The 22,346-nt window shown below is 39.6% G+C and overlaps 1 protein-coding gene across 1 annotated transcript in view; it reads left to right on the forward strand.

The window, feature by feature from the left end:
- The window catches only part of VPS54 (VPS54 subunit of GARP complex), an 87,104-nt gene that overhangs the window by 49,151 nt on the left and 15,607 nt on the right, over window positions 1-22,346 (forward strand). The window contains exons 12-19 of the mRNA XM_081100586.1: window positions 10,218-10,347; window positions 10,943-11,124; window positions 11,717-11,829; window positions 15,794-15,857; window positions 19,044-19,149; window positions 20,053-20,140; window positions 20,676-20,797; window positions 20,912-20,992. Of these exons, the coding sequence (XP_080956712.1) occupies window positions 10,218-10,347; window positions 10,943-11,124; window positions 11,717-11,829; window positions 15,794-15,857; window positions 19,044-19,149; window positions 20,053-20,140; window positions 20,676-20,797; window positions 20,912-20,992 (886 nt within the window). The remainder of the gene's footprint in view (window positions 1-10,217; window positions 10,348-10,942; window positions 11,125-11,716; window positions 11,830-15,793; window positions 15,858-19,043; window positions 19,150-20,052; window positions 20,141-20,675; window positions 20,798-20,911; window positions 20,993-22,346) is intronic.

Raw genomic sequence — 22,346 nt, forward strand, 5'->3', positions numbered from 1 at the left:
AGCATAATTAATGTGAGAAGTCCACCAGAAGGCTGGTGGACCTTGGGGCTTCAGCAAGGGCTAAAAGCTATGCATCAATTATTCTGTCAAGACAATGGTGGCTGAAGGCAATCTCCTAATCTGATAATCTTTTACTGTTTACCAAACCTTAGCTTTGATATGTCTGTTTGATTTGCTAAAGGGCAAATGTGTATTCTAGTAAATAAAAAGCCATGGGTCCGGAGATTCAGAAAGCCATTCCACTAGAGAAGGGCCTCCGCCTGGTTCCCCCAATGCCTTGCACATTTATATTTCTTATCTAGTATATCCATTTGTGTGTAGCCCCTTCTCCAGATTCTGAATCCTTGCTGCAAAAGATTGTGGCACTATTGAAGCCCTCCTTGTATTCTTTATTGCAGCTATGTCATTCTTCATTTTCTCTTGATTCCTTTTCATGTTGGTGAAATTCTTTTTTAGCTCTTTATAATTCTCAATGAGTTGTGTATATTTGTTATCCAGACATTAGAGCATCCTTATAACTATTACTCTGAATTCTTTCTCTGACAAATTACTTGCCTCCATTTCTTTGAACTCCTTTTCTGGTGATTTCTGTATTTTTTTTTCTTTGGAAATTGTGTCTTTGTCTTCCCATTTTTACTGTAACATTTTAATTGTTTCTTTGTCTTAGATCCAACTCCTTTGCTACCCAGGTTCTTTTGGGGGTGGGCCTATGTCAGTGATGGCGAACCTTTTGAGCTCGGCATGTCAGCATTTTGAAAAACCCTAACTTAACTCTGGTGCCATGTCACATATAGAAATTTTTTGATATTTGCAACCATAGTAAAACAAAGACTTATATTTTTGATATTTATTTTATATATTTTAATGCCATTTAACAAAGAAAAATCAACCAAAAAAATGAGCTCGCATGTCACCTCTGACACACGTGTCGTAGGTTCGCCATCACTGGCCTATGTAGTTAGTAATTTTGGGACCCAGTGGTACAGTCTCTCAGATCTCCTGAGCTTGATGTTCTAATGGAGCCCCCTACTTGAACTGTTTGGCTTCTCCTGATGTAGTTGGGTCTTGAATGTTTGTTTCTCATTTGTGGATGAAGTCTCGTCATGGGTTGTCTGACAGTGTGACTCACCCCTGGCCTCATCATGCAAGCTGTTGTGGATGTACTCGTGGTTCCTGCTCTTGTGGAAAAGGTTGGCTGTGGTCTCACTGGCTGTTGGGGTCCAGCCCCAGCAGGTCCAGGGGTTCCCAAAGATGTGGATGGAGTCGGCGAAGAAGGAAGGACACGGAGGCAGCGTTCAGATCATCAGCGTAGCCAGGTTCTCTAGCCAGGTTCTGTCTTTATTCTCCTGTTACATCTATATTTATACCAGTTGATTTTAATCCTACCCATTCTATTCCAAAGGTTAGGGCGTTTGTTATCTCCATTCCAAGGTCACTACTGTATTGTTCTGTTAAGCTACAAGGAAGTAACTGAAGGAGATTATCCTAAGTAAAGATTATGTAGCTTAAGGGTGATTGTTTGTAGTTAAAGTGATTAATTACCAGCCTAGCACTTAGTTAAGGGGTTTTATTCCCTTTCTTAGTCCTGTTAATCCCTAACTCCAGGGAAAAATCCCCACCTGGGGAAACAACCTTTTTCGGAGAGGTGACCTTGGTTAAAACACATAGCGCTAAGAAGGGGAGCAAACATATTAAGAACAATATGCCATATACGCCAGATCCCTTGAAACATATGTTGTGCAGATGTTTCTTCCCTGCAGCAACTGTGTCAAGCAGCAAGGATGGACCGGCTTCCGGCAACTGGCTTGTGCTCACTGTGAGATCCTGGTGTCCACAGCCTGGGAGGAAAGGGTTGGGGGCCTGAGGCTCTGGCTGGTGTTGTGTGACTTTTGCTGGGGTAGCATCACTTTGCAAATTGCTGCAAGGTTCCTGGAGCCCGTGACAGTGGGAGGCAGCTATCCCATAGTCTGCAAATGAGGCAGTGGGACTCTGGCCAGGGTGATTTCACTCTGAATCATCAGGGGGTCCAGGAACCAACAGCTGGGGATGCGGGAATCTTGGAGTCTGTTGCTGAAACAGCACAACCTTGTCCGGGTAGACAAGCCCTTAGTAGCTCACTGAGGTGTCCAGAAGCCGGGAGGGGGAAGTCAAGGAATCTACTGAGGGAGCCATGTGCCCTTAATTGGAGAGGCGCAGCTGAGCAGTCCCAGGAGCCCTCTGCCAGGGCAGTGGGCTTGCAGGGCCCCATGCTGGAGCAGTGCAACCACGGTGACCAGAAACCAGCAGCTGGGGAGGGGGAAGGCACGGTTTCTGTTGGGGGAGCCGTGCATCTTTGGTTGGAGAGGCACGCAGCCAGCGGCCGCTCACAGAGGGTCCCAGGAGCCCTCTGACAGGTCAGTGGGCTCATGGGGCCCATGTGCTGGAGTGGTGCAACTGCGGTGAACAGAAGCCAGCAGCTGAGAAGGATCAAGTTGCGGTTTCTGCTGAGGGAGCTGTGCGTCCTTGTTGGTGGATGTCCTGGGGTCTGCAGATCTTTGGGCAAGGCAACATGATTTTGGCTGGAGTGGCTGCAGGGTCCCGGGCAGTGTCCAAGGCCATTCTGGATGGTAGTGAGGCTGGATTCCTAGTGGAGGCCACTCTCCCCTTCAAGATGGTGTGGGCTCCATACCCGAGCCCCACAGCCCGGGGAGTGCCCACAGCCGTAGCAGGGGCTCCCTGTCCATGAAAGCCGGTTCTGCCAACCCCTGATACTCCTGCAAGATCTAACTGCCCCTCACGCACACACACACACACACCACACATGTCCACACACACCCTTTTCACTCCCTCACTCACACCCTCTCCCTCACTGCTGTCCTGCCAGCCGCCATCTTGCCTGCTCCAGCTTTTATCATTTCATCTGCATCCCTAGCAGCAGGAAGGAGAGGGCAAAGGGTTAGTGCCCTCCTTTTTTTGTTTTAGCTTTTTAATTGGAGTATAATGCACATATAGGACAGTGCACCATTGTAAGTGTTCAGCTCAATTATCACAAAGTGAATACTCTGGTGTAATCACCACCCAGGTTAAGAAATAGAACATTATCAACTCTAAGTTCTTTTTGTTTTTATAGCAAAGGTGGACATTTTATTGAAGAACAAGTACAGACTCCCATGTTGGGAGGGAGAAAGAGTCCCACAGAATGGACTCCCGTGTGGGGAGGGGGAAAGAGCCCTCTATTTTTCTAAGTTCTTGCATGTAACGGTAATTTATTTTTATTTGTGTACCAAGATTTCATTTTCTGACTATAAGGTATTTATTCTTTCTACTGGTGATGAAATTTTGGTTATTTCCATTTTGATTACTGTGAACATTCTTGCAGATACTTTGTTTCTTTAATATGTTTTTATTTTTTTAGAGAGAGAAGGGAGAGGGAAAAAGAGGTAGAAACATTGATGATAGAGAAACATCAATCGGTGCCTCACAGGAAATCGAGCTCACAATCCGGGCTCGAGCTCACAATGTGCCCTGACCAGGAATAGAACTGGTGACCTCTTGGTTAATGGGTCAACACTCAACCACTGAGCCACACCAACCGGGCTTGTAGATGTTTTTGGTGTACATGTGTTTCTGTTGACTATATACCTGGGAATGAATAAAATATGTGAATGGTCAATTTAGCAAATGCCAGTTTCCCAAAGTTATTTTAATCAGTTACAATCCCCTCAGTAGTGTGGAAGAGTTCCTGTCACAACATCTTCATTAACTCTGGTTTGTCAGTCTTTTACATGTTAGTCATTCTGGTGGGCATAATTGCAAGTATTGTTGTTTTGATGTTTATTTCCCTGATGATTGGTTCAAGAGCTTTTCTTATATTCATTAGCTGTTTGGATAGCTTCTTTTATAAAATGCCTATTTTTTTACTCACTTCTTTACTCCTCTATTGGTTTGTCTTTTCTTATTGATTTTTGGGAGTTCTTTATGTAGTCTCAACACAAACCCTTTGGCAGTTGTGCATATTGCATGTATCTTCTACCACTCTGTAGGTTGACTTTTCACTCTCTTACTGGGGTCTTTGGTAAAAAAACAAGTTTTTAATTTCAATGTAATTCTATGGTTCTTTTTCTTTGTGATTTGTGCTAATTTTTATGTCCTATTTAAGAAATATTTTCCTCCCCTAAGGCCTTGCTATTTCCTTATGTTACGTTCTAGAAGTTTTGTTGCTTTCCCTTTCACGTGTAGATTGGCAGTCCATCTGGGATTGATTTTTGTGTTATAGTGTGGATATATTTCTAACCTCACACCATTTATTGAGAAGATAATCTTGCTCACTGCTCTATAGTGCCACTCTTGCCTTAAATCAAATACTCATATTTGTGTGAATCTGTTTCTAGATTCTATTTTGTTCATTTGTCTGTCTTTGCACCAGTACCATTTAGTAAAATTGTCTTAGTTACTATACCTTTTTAATTAGTCTCAATATCTGGTAGAATAATTTCTCCTCTTTCATTGTTCTTCCAAGATTGCCTTGATTATTTTTAGTCTACTGCAAATTCATTTAGATTTTAGATTTGTTAGTCTCTATGCCTGCACATAGATTTGTTAATATTTTATCCGTTTTTCTTTTTAAGAGCACAATCCAGAATTTGCACTATTATTTCCACCCATACCCTAGTGGCCAGCATATTATCACATGACTATCTAGTTGTAAGGGAGGCTTGAGAAATAAATAAAGTCTTTAGTTTGTTGTCTATTTATCAGCTAAAACTATTATTATGTCAGAAGAGAGATTAGATATCGAAAAATAGCAAAGTAGTCTGCTATACTTTGAGATTCCTTTAAATCAGGTGCAGTCTCATAGTTTATATCCCTCCCCTGCCACCTCCATTGTGGCTGACTTTATACTTTGAAGCTTCTCAGGCTTTCCCCAATTACATGTTCCCACAACATGGTAACACAGGTTCTCCAGATGGTTCCTCCTGTGTTCCATAGACACATAAATGTCTGAGAACTATCCAGCCCACAGAGGTGATGGATTGAATATGTTTCTTACAAGGGCTTTGGCTAGACCTGTATGGAATGTTTTTCCCCCCCAGTATATAATTGTGCTGTGGATGTAGCACATGCAAAAATGATATCTAACATTTCATCTTTGTTAGTGGTAGATTTTCCTTATTTTCTTACATTTTCAAAATCTACAATTTTGTAAATTTATTGCAATGCAGATATTGGCACAAAAGAGTAAATAATTTCCCAATTGATAAATAGGAAAGAAAACATAATGTAAAGGATTAGAAAATTTTGTGGGTTTTAAAAAAACAAGTTATTTTAAATTGTGGTAAAAATACACACACCAAATATATGAAATTTGTCATCTTAACCATTTTTTAAGTGTACAATCCAGTAGTTGTAAGTATATTCACATTGTGCAACCTGTCTCTAGAACTTTTTCATGTTGCAAAAGTGGAACTCTATACCTAACAACTCCCCATTTCTTCCTCTAACCACCCTCTGGTAACCACCCTTCTACTTTCTGTCTCCATGAGTTGGACTCCAGGTACTTCATATAAGTGGAATCATGCAGTATTCGTCCTTTTGTATCTGGCTTATTTCACTTAGCATAATGTCTTCAAGGTTCAACCATGTTGTAGTGTCAGAATTTCCCTTTTTCAAGGCTGAATACTGTTCTATTGTATGCATGGGCAATGAAATTTTATCCATTCATCTATCAGTGGATTCCTGGGTTGCTCCCATCTCTTGTCTATTGTTGGTCCTATTACTTGAACATGAGTGTGCAAAAACTCTTTGAGATACTGCTTTCACTTCTTTCGTATGTACATCCAGAAACACTTGTGCAGTTTTTCCCCTATTAACATAAAAAAAGGATCCAGTTAGTCTTAAAATTAAAAATCAATTTATAAAGCAAAATTACCAATCTTATATAATAAAAGAGAAACATGCAAATTAACCACCCCTCCGCTATGCTCAAGCCACGCCCACAAGCCAATCAGGAGCGAGTATGCAAATTAACCCAACTAATATGGTGCGGCCACAGAGCTGGAGCGAGCAGGAGGCTTGGGTTGTCCCGGGCGATGGAGGAAGCCAAGCTTCCTGCCTGCCCTGGCTGGCCCTCAGCTCTGCTCAAGGCTACAAAGTTTCAAGGCTACAAAGTTTCAATTATAGAAGATAAATAAATCCCAGAAAAAAAGAAAAAAAGGAGAGGCGTGGAGCTTTGGTCGCCCAGGCGCATGGCCAGCCTGAAAACGGCCCTCAGCCCCTCACCCAGGCTGGCCACACCCCCATGGGGTGAGGGTCCCCACTGAGGGGCTTGGCCAGCCTGCAAACAGCCATCAGCCTCTCACCCAGGCTGACCAGGCACCCCAGCGGGACCCCCACCCTACCCAGGACACCCTTCAGGGAAAACCAGCCGGCCCCCACCCGTGCACCCGGCCTCTATCCTATATAATAAAAGGTTAATATGCAAATTGACCCTAACAGCAGAATGACTGATCACTATGACACACACTGACCACCAGGGGGCAGACGCTCTATGCAGGAGCTGCCCCCAGGTGGTCAGTGACCTCCCATAGGGGAAGCTCTGCTCAGCCACAAGCCAGGCTGATGGCTGCCAGCACAGCGGTGGTGGTGGAAGCCTCTCTCGCCTCCTCAGCAGTGCTAAGGATGTCTCGCTGCAACTTAGGCCTGCTCCCCGCTGGCAAGTGGACATCCCCCGAGGGCTCCAGGGCTGCCAGAGGGATGTCTGACTGCGAGCTTAGGCCTGGTCCCCCAGGGAACAGGCCTAAGCCAGCAGGTGGACATCCCCTGAGGGTTCCCAGACTGTGAGAGGGCATAGGCTGGGCTGAGGGATCCCCCTGAGTGCACACATTTTTGTGCACCGGGCCTCTAGTAGTTTAAATAAATGACTTTAAAAAACACACATGCACTTTTGGCTTTGTAAATTGTCATCCTACTTTTTAAAGACTTGAGTTGTTTTTCATTTGCTATTTTCTTATATCTTTGTGAATTGGTAGCATATTGCCAAGAGTTCCAAATTATTAATCATTCTGTGGTTATTTTAGAAATCCTTCAGAAAATAAAATTTTATTTTAATAATAAATTTGAACTTTGAAATTTAAGCAGTTTGTAGGAGCTGGTATTGAAATAGTATTGGACCATCTATGTCAGCCGTGGGCAAACTATGGCCCGCGGGCCAGATCCGGCCCGTTTGAAATGAATAAAACTAAAAGAAAAAAAGACCATACCCTTTTATGTAATGATGTTTACTTTGAATTTATATTAGTTCACACAAACACTCCATCCATGCTTTTGTTCCGGCCCTCTGGTCCAGTTTAAGAACCCATTGTGGCCCTCGAGTCAAAAAGTTTGCCCACCCCTGATCTATGTAGAAGTAAGTGTTGGAGTAGAGGCAATTTAGCAGATCCTATATAATAAAAGGGTAATATGCAAATTGACCCTAACAGCAGAATGACTGATCACTATGACACACACTGACCACCAGGGGGCAGACGCTCAATGCAGGAGCTGCCCCCAGGTGGTCAGTGACCTCCCATAGGGGAAGCTCTGCTCAGCCACAAGCCAGGCTGATGGCTGCCAGTACAGCGGTGGTGGTGGGAGCCTCTCTCGCCTCCTCAGCAGCGCTAAGGATGTCCTACTGCAGCTTAGACCTGCTCCTCACTGGCAAGTGAACATCCCCCAAGGGCTCCCGGGCTGCCAGAGGGATGTCTGACTGCGAGCTTAGGCCTGGTTTCCCGGGGAACGGGCCTAAGCCAGCAGGTGGACATCCCCTGAGGGTTCCCAGACTGTGAGAGGGCACAGGCCAGGCTGAGGGACACCCCCCCCCCACCTCCCTGCCGAGTGCACAAATTTTTGTGCACCGGGCCTTTAGTTGGAAATAAAATTACACTAATTCTGCATTCTGGTCTCATCCTCTTCATCTTTGTAACTTTGGGTAGGTCACTTTAAACCTTTAGAGATTCAGTGTCCTCATCTATAAAGAAGATATTTACATACTTGCCTCAGAATGTGAGAACCAAACAAATTACTATTTGTGAGAGTACTTTAAGAATATTAACCCCTCTATTATTTTAGAACATTAGTAAATAAATTTAGTGATATTATAATTTTGAAGGATAGCAGGAAATAACTTTCATTAATACCTTACTTAATCCTGTTAAAGTAGTGGTTTGCCTAAAAAATTAATATACATCAGAGCCTCTTTATAATATCTTTGGAAATTATTTTAATTCAACTGAAAGGGAGAAAATGATGCTAAGGCACTAACCTGGTTTACATAAACTGAATTGTTGCCATGGAATCTGTGATCTTTACATATACCAGGGGAAAATATATAAAAATTGAAAGTGATACATTTCTTTCTCAAAACTGGAAAAAATGCATAATATACACTAATAAAAGAGAAACATGGTTATTGGCGTACGACCGCTACCCTTTTCATTGGCTAATCAGCGAGATATGCAAATTAACTGTCAGCCAAGATGGCGGCAGGCAGCCAGGCAGCTTGAAACTAACATGAGGCTTGCTTGCCTCAGTGACGGAGGATCATTGGATGAAACCAACGTTCCCCGCCTGCGGCTGCAGGCCTCTGAGCGGGCAGTTTAAGAAACATTGTAACAAATACCGCCGGACTTCAGCCAGCAGATTCGCAATATTGTAAGCAAAGGCCAGAAACCTACTTTGAGTCGCTGAGGCCTAAGAGCTGGAGCCAAGCCTCAAGGTAAAGCTGGCCCAGAATAAAAAAAAAAAAGAAAAAAAGGAGCGGTTGGGAACTTCAGTCACTCCCAGCCTGAAAACAGCCCTCAGCCCCTCACCCAGACTGGCCAGGCACCCCAGTGGGGACCCCCACCCTGATCCAGGACACCCTTCAGGGCAAACCAGCCAGCCCCACCCATGCACCAGGCCTCTGTTCTATATAGTAAAAGGGTAATATGCCTCCTGGCACCGGGATCAGCGTGACAGGGGGCAGCGCCCAAACCCCCTGATCGCCCTGCGGCTCTGTGTGTGACAGGGGGCGGGGCCCCAACCCCCTGACAAGCCCTGCTCTGTGCCTGATAGGGGGGAGCTCCCCAACCCCCCCCCCCCCCCACGGGCCCTGCTCTGTGTGTGATGGGGTAGAGCCATAACCTCCCCATCGGCCCTGCCCTGAGTGTGAGAGTGGCGGCGCCCCAACCCCCTGATCGGCCCTGCTCTGTGGGTGATAGAGGGTGGTGCCCCAACCCCCTGATGGGCCCTGCTCTGTGTGTGACGGGGGCAGCGCCCCAACCCCCTGATTGGCCCTGCTCTGTGCGTGACGGGGTGGCGCCGCAACCTCCCCATCGACCCTGCCTTGAGTGTGACAGGGGGCGGTGCCCCAACCCCCCAATCAGCCTACCCTGAGCGTGACTGAGGGTGGCATCACAACCTCCCAATCTGCCCTGCTCTGTGCATGACGGGGTGGCGCCCCAACTCCCCAATCGGCCCTGCTCTGAGCCCAACCAGGGCCTGCACCTAGGGATTGGGCCTGCCCTCTGCCACCCGGCAGCAGGCCTAAGCCAGCAGGTCGTTATCTCCCGAGGGGTCCCAGACTGCGAGAGGGCACAGGCCGGGCTGAGGGACCCCCCTCCCCCCCAAGTGCACAAATTTTTGTGCATCCGGCCTCTAGTATCTTATAAATACTTATGTTCAATTTTAAGGTCTCTGAGGGCAGTGATCTATTATATCCTCTCCAGTGCCAAGCATTTAAACATAGTAAATGCTCAGGAGATGTTAGTTCAGTTAAACTGAATGTTAACAAACATTCATAATTGTAAGTAAAAAGAGAGCTTGCTTGTCATTAAATAGCATTCCTTCCTTTTTTCCTCCTTCCATTGTATCATCTTAAACACCCGTGCACAACTTATTACAGCAACTACTTTATACCTAAGTAGAATTTTTTTTGCTGTCATTTTCACAAAATTTCCAACCAGAGTCTGAATTTAACTATTAAAAATATTAGTAGAAAGAGAAAATTATTCTTATATCAGATTAGGGTAAATATATTTGTATTGTCTTGACTTGTTTAAGTGATAGATCCTTCACCACACCAAAAAAAAGTATTTGGTACATCACAGAATTTTTCCTCAAATGAGAATTTTATAGCGTTTTGTTTTTTATTGATATGTCACCTATGTAGAACAATGTGTTTACAACTTTCCCTGACTTAATCTATTTTTGATCATTTTCAGGGTGAATGAAGACATGAAATTAACTGACTTAGAACTAGGAAAGCTGGCTAATAATATCCAGGAGTTACTGTATAGTGCCTCAGACATATGCCATGATCGAGCTGTCAAATTTCTCATGTCAAGAGCAAAGGTTAGTTGTTTTGATAAAGCTTTTAATATTTTATATATAGTGTAATTATTTGAAAATCTGGAATCATATCCCTGCTTATGTCCCTATGTTCCCCATAATGCATATTATATTTTTAACACTTAATAAGATTATTAGGCAGATGTGAAAATAATCCAAATAAGAGAAATAGGAAAACGTATTCAAGTATTCTTTTCAAATAAATGATTTAATAAAAGACTTATTTTGAAATATACCTTAATAATTAATATGAAATTAATAGTGCTATTTTGTACATGTGAATATAACTAGTCAAACAATTTATTATTAAAATTAGTTGAACTCCAATATTGTGAAATTTTTACATGATGTTGTGAATTTATTTGAGCTGCTGTATTTTAAGTGGGTTGGGATAAAATTTAGATAAGCTTTTTATATTCAATTTTTGTGACTAAAGTATTGGCATAATTAAAAATGATTTCAAAATAATTTTTATGAATTAATATATTAAATATAAAATAATTAATATTAACATTTGTCAAACTGAGTGGTTTTGTAGCATATCCATATTTGGTGATATACTAACTGTCACGAATTTTGTGTTATCTTTAAAATTTAGGATGGTTTTCTTGAGAAGCTAAATTCCACGGAATTCATAACACTTTCTAGGTTAATGGAAACATTCATTTTAGACACTGAACAGATCTGTGGAAGAAAAAGCATGTCATTACTTGGAGCACTTCAGAGCCAAGCTAATAAATTTGTAAATAGGTTTCATGAAGAGAGAAAAACCAAGCTCAGGTATCATTACCATGTCTATTTTGTCCTTCATTTTTTTCCCTTTTTCTTTACAAAAACACATTTATATTTAAAAGAAGAAACTTAACTGTTTGGCCAACCAAAACTCCTGACAAAGTTTTTTCTTTTTAATTAAAGGCAGATTTGGAATAAAAAATCACAGTTTTTGCCTTTTCAAAATGAAGTTAGAATGTTTATTCCCATTAAAATATTTATCAGGAAGATCCTTAGTAGATTGCCTTTTCCCCCCACTGAAAGTGAAGATAATTATGTTTCATCACTCTTCTTGGTTAGGCTAAGAGATATAAAAAGAGAAATATTTTCTGAAAGTATTCATACTGTTTATGAATGATTTCAATTTACTAAGGTGTTCAGCACTTTTAAGTCTTATGTACTAACAATATAGCTAGTAACCATTGCTGTTTAAAAACTCAGTGTCTTGTATTGCATGAACTCTATTTGAATTTAACTTATTTGTAGTTTTTATTATTAAAAGATATAACAAAAGTCTTATGTATTTTCTCAGCTCTTTTCAACCAAGAAAAATGGCATTAAAATGTTATTAATATTTATCTTTCTTTTTACTTTTAAATAGCCTCCTTTTAGACAATGAGCGCTGGAAACAAGCTGATGTTCCTGCAGAATTTCAGGATCTTGTTGATTCTCTATCAGATGGAAAGATTGCTTTACCTGAAAAAAAGTCAGGGGGTATGTCTAATTTTTCACACACTCTTCCAATTTTATATTGTTTGTTCATTTTGTGGGAATGCTTAATATTTCATTAATTGACAATACCTCTTTAAAAGCCTAGAACTAATACTCCCAGCTTAGTTAGTAGTTGACTGGAAAGGTATCTGTGGTAATTTATAATTTAGATATTTATTGATGGGTAATCATATGCCAGACACTGTACCAGGTGCTTTTTCAAACTCCAGTTTTAAAACTCAATCTGTTATGAAGATACTATTGTTAGGTTGTTTAACAATGAGGAAGTGAGGAAGCATGAAGCTTTGAAGGGTTAAGAAATTTTGTATAAATGTGATGAGCTGGGATTTGAAACCAGTGTCCTATCATTTCATAGTTATGTTCTTAACCACTGTACCATATTATTCAGTACAATTATTTATACAGCACAAGTAAGCTTCTGTGTGTCAGATATTGAGACAGGGATAGCAGTTATAGTTGTACTTTAAAAGGATTAAGTCTAATGAAAAAATACAGATTAGCAGTCACATTAGACACAGTATATTAGCAAGTAATGTAGTATGATGCAGTAAAGAAAATAAAAATGTAAAGTATCATAGAAAAAGAAAATTATGAAGGAGACTAAGCAGGAAAAGCCAGAGAGGTAGGAAGAAACTCAGAAGAACATAGAATTAAAAAATTAAGAGTTTCAAGAAGAGAATTGTCATTGGTATCAAATACCGGATGGGTTTTATATGAAGTGGAATTGTCATATGATAATAATGTAAAGTTATTTACAATTTATCCTGTAATACCAGATTCAAAACTATGAAGTCCTTGAATAGTTTTCATGGAGGGGGTAATTGCATTTTCACAGTTTATGCACTTAATGAAAATTTAATATTTTTCCATAGAAATATTTTTTAAATTGTAGACTTTACATTTGTACAAAATACAATTGCACATAATAGAAAGATGGAGTAAAATATAGTGACCACTAGTTTGACATGTAGATCATTTGCAGTCTTACATTAATTCAATAGAATGATAGAGTCAGATTGTCATTCAGTGCTAAGTCAAAAGGTGAGGAAGGGTAGACAAGTGTAGCCTACTTTTTCAACAAGTTTCGCTGTTTAAGTAAGTGATGAAGCAACAGCTAGAGATATAAGATAAATTAGAGATTTTTACCTTAATCCACTCAGGGAGTTGAGAGAAGAATTTTAACATAGGAGAAGCATAGTTATATTTTTATGCTTAACAGAGGAAGAAGATTAATTTAGGATAAGAATGACATAGTGATTATGGAGCAATTACCCTGGAATTGACTCTAGAGTTCAGGAGAAAGGCTGTCTCTTCTACCACTGTGGCAAGAGAGGAGGGTTAACGACAGGTGTAAAATAGATTAATTCATAGAGAGGGAGGACTGGAAAGAATTAAGTAAATTTCTGTTGTCCTGTGGCCATTGCTAGTAGATAACAACAGTGCTGGGTGGTGGTCACAATTTTTAAATTGATTTTATGATATTAGCAAAGCAAAAACACTCAAGTAGCAAAAACTGAAAGAAAAATAAAACAATCTGATCATTCTAAATCTCAAGTTTAAAATTATAAAGATTTATTGATCATCTGCTGCTCTTTTAAGCTACATTTGATCGACTTTCTATTAAGGAAGGGTACTGTACTAGGTCACTCAGACATGAACAGCTCAGTCTTGCAATCCATTGTCATGTAAACATGATTTTTTAATTAAAATTATATAATGTGATTGAATTAACTGTGTATTTTTTCTGCAAACTGGACTATTTATTTTCATTTCCTGTTGAAGAATACTAAAAGTAGAAGTTTCTCTATATACCCTGCTTCTGTTCCGGTCTTTTTTTTCTTTCCTCAGAGAAGAAAGTATAAGCTATTAGAAGTTTATTAACATTTTACTAGGTCTTACCAAGTTAGGGGTCCTTGGTTATTACGTATGTATCCACCATTCATTTATTGAATTACTGGTTACTTGGCTAGGCATTGGGGAAATGAAGGTTAATGGATAGTAGTTCATATTGATGCTAGCACTTTATATTGTTATCTCATTTACAGGTCCACAAGGTAGTCACTATTAGTATTCTCAATTAACAAATATGTGAAGTGAGGCACAAAGAGGTTGAGCAACTTGCCTAAGCTTACATAGCTAGGAAGTGGTAGACCTGAGATCCAGATTCAGGCAGACTGACTCTAGGGCCCTTTCTCTTAACTGCTATGCTATGCCTCTTCTCTGCAATGTAGAGAACTGGTTAAGACATAGTTCCTGTCCTCAAAAACTTTAATATGACATACAGAGTGAATTGTGATTACACATTATATCACACTGAATTTCTTTACTTTGAAGAAATGAGGAAGTAGACATTTAATGTGTCAACATAATAATGTCCAAACCTGTAGAGAATTTTTATAAGAGCTTATTTGAGTCAAACTGATGGCATTTGAAAAGCAAGATCTCAAATGCTTCAGCAAATGACAGTTTTGCACTTCTTTCTATACATTTGGAATGAAGGAGGGAATGTAAGGAAGATTACATGAAGGTGGGAGAAAGCAAAGTATAGGATAGTTAAGATTGTGTTCTCTTTGGAGGATGGTTACACTTCCAAGGAGTCTGAAAAAAGAGGCATTTCAAAGGTGTGTTAACCTAGATCCTAGAACCACAAGAACAATGGACAGATTTTGCTTAAGGCCAAGATAACCTTTTACTAGGAAAGTTATAGGCCTGAGGTGTAACTACCCTTCATGAACTGCCCAGTTTGGATTTTGTGATCAGATCACGCTATGGCAGTGGTTCTCAGCCTTCTGGCCCTTTAAATACAGTTCCTCATGTTGTGACCCAACCATAAAATTATTTTTGTTGCTACTTCATAACTGTAATGTTGCTACTGTTATGAATTGTAATATAAATATCTGATATGCAGGATGGTCTTAGGCGACCCCTGTGAAAGAGTCGTTCAACCTCCAAAGGGGTTGCGACCCACAGGTTGAGAACCGCTGCTCTATGGAGTTACATTCTGTCATTGAACTTGTACATAGACCCTTTATTATTCACAAATGTCTTAGAGCTTAAAGGGGACTTGAAGCTTAGGGAAGCATGATAATTTGGCTGATTCAGGTAATAATCCAGTCCACCTTTTTTTTCACCTCAACATGATGAATTTTGTTTTATAATAAGAAATACTGGCCCTAACCAGTTTGGCTCAGTGGATGGGGCGTCAGCCTGCGGACCGAGGGGTCCCGGGTTCGATTCCAGTCAAGGGCATGTACCTTGGTTGCGGGCACATCCCCAGTGGGAGGTGCATAGGAGGCAGCTGATTGATGTTTCTCTCCTATCGATGTTTCTGACTCTCTATCCCTCTCCCTTCCTCTCTGTAAAAAATCAATAAAATATATTTAAAAAAAAAAGAAATACTGTATGCTGAAAATAGCTTCTGGATTAAAATCTTGAAATTAAATATATATTGTATCCATGAAATATAGGAATTAACTTGCATTTTGTAATAAAGACATCCAGTTGAAATGTTCTGCTTTTTCAAACTAACATTTTTGTTTTTGCTTTACTACTTACTGATCATGTATCATGTGCCAGACCTAGAGTAAAAACAGTTTGTAATCATTATCTCTATCATTAACAACAGCCCTGAAAGATAATATTGTTATCCATTTATAATTGATATAGATATTGAAACTCAAATATGTTAATTAATTGGCCCAAGGTCATGAGTCCAGTAATTGGCGGTACTGGATCTCAAATCTAAATCTCTCTGATTTCAAACTTAGTATATTATTGATTCTGTGCCAAATTGTTTCCTGAGGAGTATTTATTTTCAGATATGAGACAGTTTCAGGCCCTATAGAGCAACTATCTTATTCCATTTTTTTCCTAGTTTAAATTTTTCTATAATATTTTGTTTTATCTTGTACTTATATCTTTCTTGTTTATTTGCTTTGCTCCCTAGCTAAAGAAGAAAGGAAACCAGCTGAAGTTCTCATTGTTGAGGGACAACAGTATGCTGTTGTTGGGTGAGTGACACATTTTTCCTTATTAGTTAAGTAAATTATTTAAAACATAGGTCTTTTAGTTCCCACTTGATGTAAGTTGGAAATTTTGGGTTAACAATTTAAAACCCTCCAAAGAGCCCTGGCCAGGTAGCTCAGTTGGTTAGAGCACCCTCCCAGTACACCAAGGTTTCGGGTTCGATCCACAGTCATAGTATATATAAGAAGCAACCAATGAATGCATAAATAAGTGAAACAACAAATCGTTGTTTCTCTCTCTCTCCCTCCCTCCCTCTCTTCCTCCTCTCTCTTTCCCTAAAATCAATAAAAGAAAAAACTTCCAAATAATTTAAAGTTCTCTTTTCAACTTCTGATATATCCTGCTAATGATACATCCTTTCTCATCTTTGAAGAATCTTTTGTGACTGTCAATGTAAGAAATGTCCAGCCCTGTAGAGAATTTTTATAAGAGTTTATTTGAACCAAACTGAAGACATATGCCAGGAAGCAAGATCTCAAGTGCTCTAGGGCAGTGGTCGGCAAACTCATTAGTCAACAGAGCCAAATATCAACAGTACAACGATTGACATTTCTTTTGAGAGCCAAATTTTTTAAACTTAAACTATATAGTTAGGTACATTGTTATTAACTTAATTAGGGTACTCCTAAGCTGGCCTTTGCTAAAAACATCCTCATTTTATAATAATAAAGCCACCAACACAAAATAATTACAATTCTTAAATTGATGACAAAAATACCTGTAGGATTTGCAGCTGGTTGGAAAAATACAGGTAACTTGATGCTTCAAGTAGGTACTTTTGTCACCCGCGCGCGATTTGTGGACGTAACTAGCACTAACCATTGCACAATGAGACTGCTGACTGACTGGCTCACCCAACTCATGCGTGAATTGCGCGCCTCCCCGGCGCTGCGTATCCCGTCACCCGACCAACCGACACCCCCCCACTTCTAACACCACTTCTTCAAAATAGACTTGCCCAGGCCGAAAACCAACTTTTGCGCATGGGCCACGAAGTTTCAGTCGCACTATACGTGCGCGCCAGCACGTGGTATTTTGTGGAAGAGCCACACTCAAGGGGCCAAAGAGCCGCATGTGGCTTGCGAGCTGAGGTTTGCTGACCACTGATCTAGGTTAATACACCTTTTTTTTTTTTTTAAATATATTTTATTGATTTTTTACAGAGATGAAGGGAGAGGGATAGAGAGTTAGAAACATCGATGAGAGAGAGAAACATCGATCAGCTGCCTCCTGCACACTCCCTACTGGGTATGTGCCCGCAACCAAGGTACATGCCCTTGGCTGGAATCGAACCTGGGACCCTTCAGTCCATAGGGTGATACTCTATCCACTGAGCCAAACTGGTTAGGGCATAGGTTAATACACCTTTGAAGTAAGTCTAACCACACTAAAGAGAGCACGTAATCTTGTTAATTGTCCTGTAATTCCATCCCCACCTTACTTTCTCCCACCTCCATGTAATCTTTCTTCCCCTCCCTCCTTAATTTCCTACATAAAAGAAGATGCAACACTGTTATTCCCTAGGCCAGTGATGGCGAACCTTTTGAGATCGGCGTGTCAGCATTTTGAAAAACCCTAACTTAACTCTGGTGCCGTGTCACATATAGAAATTTTTTGATATTTGCAACCATAGTAAAACAAAGACTTATATTTTTGATATTTATTTTATATATTTAAATGCCATTTAACAAGGAAAAATCAACCAAAAAAATGAGTTTGCGTGTCACCTCTGACACGCGTGTTATAGGTTCATCAGCACTGCCCTAGGCAGTGGTCAGCAAACTGCGGCTCTTTGGCCCCTTGAGTGTGGCTCTTCCTAAGCCTGAGGAGTACCCTAATTAAGTTCATATATACCTACCTATATAGTTTAAGTTTAAAATATTTGGCTCTCTTGCCCTGACCGGTTTGGCTCAGTGGATAGAGCATCAGCCTGTGGACTGAAGGGTCCCAGGTTCGATTCCGGTCAAGGGCATATACCTTGGTTGTGGGCACATCCCCAGTAGGGGGTGTGCAGGAAGCAGCTGATTGAGGTTTCTCTCTCTTTGATGTTTCTAATTCTCTATCCCTCTTCCTTCCACTCAGTAAAAAAATCAATAAAATATATTTTAAAAACAATTTGGCTCTCAAAAGAAATTTCAATCATTGTACTGTTGATATTTGGCTCTGTTGACTAATGAGTTTGCCAACCACTGACTAGATGCACAGAAACAATGGATGGGGCTTGCTCAAGGCAAAGATAAATCTTTATTAAAAAGTTATAGGCCTGGAGCAAGACACCCACCATAACCTGTCTAGTTGGGAATTTATTATTAGATCACCTCAGATTACTTTCCAAAGCAGCGGTCACCAACCAGTGGTCCGCGGACCACTGGTGGTCCATGAGGTCCGAAAGGTTGGCGACCACTGTTCCAAAGAACCCCCTTTTGTTTTTGTCTTTTTTAAATATATTTTTATTGATTTCAGAGAAGAAGGGAGAGGGATACAGAGAGATAAAAACATCAATGATTAGAGAGAATCATTGATTGGCTGCCTCCTGCACACCACCTCCTGGGGATTAAGCCTGCAACCTGGGCATGTGCCCTTGATTGGAATCGAACCCAGTACCCTTCAGTCTGTAGGCCGATGCTTTATGCACTGAGCCAAACTAGCTAGGCCCCTTTTGTTTTTTATCCACATGACTTACCAATAAACATCTTAAGATTTAAGTTGCTCTTAGAAGCCACAGTTTCTCTTTGCTCTCATTAAGAAAATCTGGACTAGGTTCCCGTCATTAATTCAACAGTTATGATTGAGGATCTACTACATAATCAGAAACACTGGGTAGCCTATTTTGTCAGTGTTTCTGAATTGGCCAAAAAATGGGATACCTGCTTTATTGAAGAGAATTAGGATGCCATGTCTTGTGCCCACAGCACAAAATTTAAGGAGGTATTCATTCTCAATGTCATGCAAGTACTAACCCTGCAATTGCATGATCCTGAAATTGAGTGCCTCCTTAATTTTGCACCCTAGGAATCTCTCCCCAGCCTAATGAGTACTTACTATGCTGAGCTTGTAGGTAAAACATGTAATTTAGCAATTACCAAGATCATTGTTGATTTTTGTGTGCTGAATCAGTTTTATTTATTTTTACTTTGACTGCCTATTGAATCATCTTTCTTTTCTTATAGAACTGTATTGTTGTTGATAAGAATTATCCTTGAATATTGCCAGTGTGTGGATAATATCCCATCTGTTACTACTGACATGCTTACTCGTCTGTCAGATTTATTGAAGGTGGGTATGATTTTACTCTGTTATGGAAACATAGTTGGTAGAAGTAATTCTTTAGGGTGTGACCTATCTTCCAACTGTAAGACATTTCAAGTTTAAGTTATCTTTAACACATTAATTTTGTGACATTTAATTGTGATTAAATCACATGTAACTGGAAGAAGGCCACCTGCTTCTTTCTCACTCTACACTTAGTGATTCCTCATTACACCCATAGAGTTGTTAATGACATTGGAGACAGGAGATGATTTGTTCGTTAGGTGCTGAACATGACTGAGGCCACTTAGGTCAAAAAAACCTGGACTGGTTTCAAATGTGCATGGAAGGAATTCACTGAACTTTACAAAATTCATCTCACTAAGGTTAGCGATTTTTCTTAAATCATTCTTTCAGAACCATTGATGTAAAATAAAAATGTAGTGATAATTTTATTCAGCTATTTCATATTAACAGATATTTTTAACTGCTAACATGAAGAAAAGGTTTCATTTTTTTCAAATGTCTAATCTGTCAATTAATTTGGTCCCAAAATAGAGTTGTCATATTATAGTCCAGAAAGATTTTGTTATCCTTTTGAAAATAGGACTATCCAGTAAGAATGACTGAGGAAAATGACTGAACTAGTTCTGTGAATGCAAATTAAAGGATAATTTCTGAACAATTGATTTTTAGAATTTCTTAACTTTTTTCTACCAGACAGTAAATATTATCATTTAGGAACACCCTTACCCCCCTTTTTTTTGTCATTACATAAATAGATCCTACTTGCTCCTACTAGAAAATTCATTTGGTCAATGAATGAGAGGAAAAAGGAATGCATATTTTTAGAACTGTTAGCACATTGCCAACATATGAAGAATAATTTTTAATAAATTGTTGGATTTTTCTCTCTCCTTCCTTTGTTAGTACTTCAATTCAAGAAGTTGTCAGTTAGTTCTTGGAGCTGGTGCACTGCAAGTTGTTGGACTAAAAACAATAACTACAAAAAATTTGGGTATGTATTCTTGAATTTAATTCGCAACTGAGGTGTTATAATTACGCTACTATACTCATTGTGCTTTTAGTAGATGTTCTTGTGGCTCTGACCAAAGGCTTTAAAAGTAGCAAGTGCTACCTCCCCTTTTTATGTATTACCATAATTGAAAAATTAATTTCTGGGAAAATGTTATGAGGAATTTCCACTTTAGCAAGTATGTTATTTGGAAGTTGCACCACTGTAGAAAGTGTAAAGATACTTTATGTATAAAGTACTTTGGGGTGAAAGATATATGAGTGTCAGGAGAAAATCAGTTGTGCCATCAGCTTCCTCAGGCCAGTAATACAACTTGAGTCCATTTGGAAAATCAGCATGTTCATTACACTATTCAGTACCAAATATGTTGCTTTCTGCTACAATATTCTTCATTTATGAAATAAATTGGGGTTTGTATAAAATTTATTGATGTTTTTTACTTAACTTGATATGTACTTAAAGTTAACTAATATCCTTTTTTGTTTTTCCATGATATGTCTACCACTTGGATCTTTAGCCCTCTCTTCACGCTGTTTGCAGTTAATTGTGCACTACATTCCTGTGATCCGGGCTCATTTTGAAGCCCGGCTGCAGCCTAAGCAATATAGCATGCTTAGGCATTTTGATCATATCACTAAGGTACTTTTTCATGTATTTTCTATTGGAATTGCATAAATTTAATTCCTGAATTGTTAAGTATCTTTTTAGATGTATCCCAAGGGCTTTGAAATGCAATGTTATTTCTCATTACAGGATTACCATGACCACATAGCTGAAATATCAGCTAAGCTTGTAGCGATAATGGATAGCTTATTTGACAAGCTGTTATCTAAGGTAATGATTTATATAAATTATTTGGCTTTGCTTAAAGGCATTGTGACTTTTTCATAGTTGTCTAGACAAATCAAATTCTTCAGGGTTTAGAAAAAAATTCAATAAAATCTTCAGATTGCCCAAATAGTTGATATTCATCTTCTAAGGAGTCCAAGGGGAGGGAGGGGTGATTTCAAAGATGAACATCCATATCTTTTCTTTTGGTAAAGTGTTCAAATTGTTTGCTTATTTTAAAAAATTGGGGCAGGCTCCCTCTGGAGCACGCCCATACCTTTCTTTCTCAGACATGCTTTTCTTCTAAGGTTCTAAGGGCCCTCACAAGACTTGCAGCCAGGGGAGCAATGGGCAGCAGCAGCTCATCCTGAGCTGAACCTGTCTCCAAGATCCCGTCTCCTTTCCTCTGACTTGGCAGTGAGCCAATAGCAGCCACACCTTGACTCACTTCTGTCACTATGACTTCTATTTTTCAGTGAGCCATGGCAGCCCCACTGAGGTTCTCTCATGTTGCTTCTTTTATCCTAAGCCATTTCTTGTTTCACTGTCCCCAGGTTTAATAAATGTACTTTATAAATAAATGAATAAACAGACAAACAAACAAATAATAAATTAGGTTTTTAAATGTGTTGAGTTATATGCCCTGGATACAAATCCTTTATTAAATATGTGTTTGCAAGTATTTTCTCCCAGTCCGTGGCTTAGCTTTTCATTTTTTTAACTACTTTACAAAGCAGTTTTTAATTTTGATGAACTTAAGTTTGTCATTTTTTTTCTTTTATTGTTCATGTTTCTTGTGTCCTAAGAAATTTTGAATAACCTAAGTAACTAAGATATTTTCCAGTGTTTTCTTCTAGAAGTTTTATTTTTTTAGGTTTTACATATGTCTGTCATCCATTTCTAGTTGATTTTTGTATAAATGGTTGGCCCTTGAATAATGTAGAGATTAGGGACACCCACCTGCTGCAGTTAGAAATTCGCATGTAACTTTAGACCCTGCAAAATCTTAACTAGAGTTGGCTCTTTGCATCTGCAGATTCCCAACCCTGTATCAAAAAGGCTGACCCTTGAACAAACCAGGATTTTAAAAATATGTGAATAAGTACACCTTCTCAGTTAACGCCTGTGTTATTTAAGGCAGTGGTCGCCAACCTTTCGGACCTCACAGAGCACCAGTGGTCCGCAACCGCTGGTTTAAGGGACAACTGTCGTGCAAAGTATAAGTCAAAGTTTTGTTTTTGTTTTTTTTCAAATCTAACTAGCACCTTTTCTTGAAAAGATTATCTTTTTTATTGGAACCTTTGTTAAAAATCAGTAGACTATCTTTTTGTTAATTTACAACATTTTGGACTCTCTTCTA

Source organism: Myotis nattereri, assembly GCF_964212035.1.
Source record: "Myotis nattereri genome assembly, chromosome: 10".
NCBI lineage: Eukaryota > Metazoa > Chordata > Mammalia > Chiroptera > Vespertilionidae > Myotis > Myotis nattereri.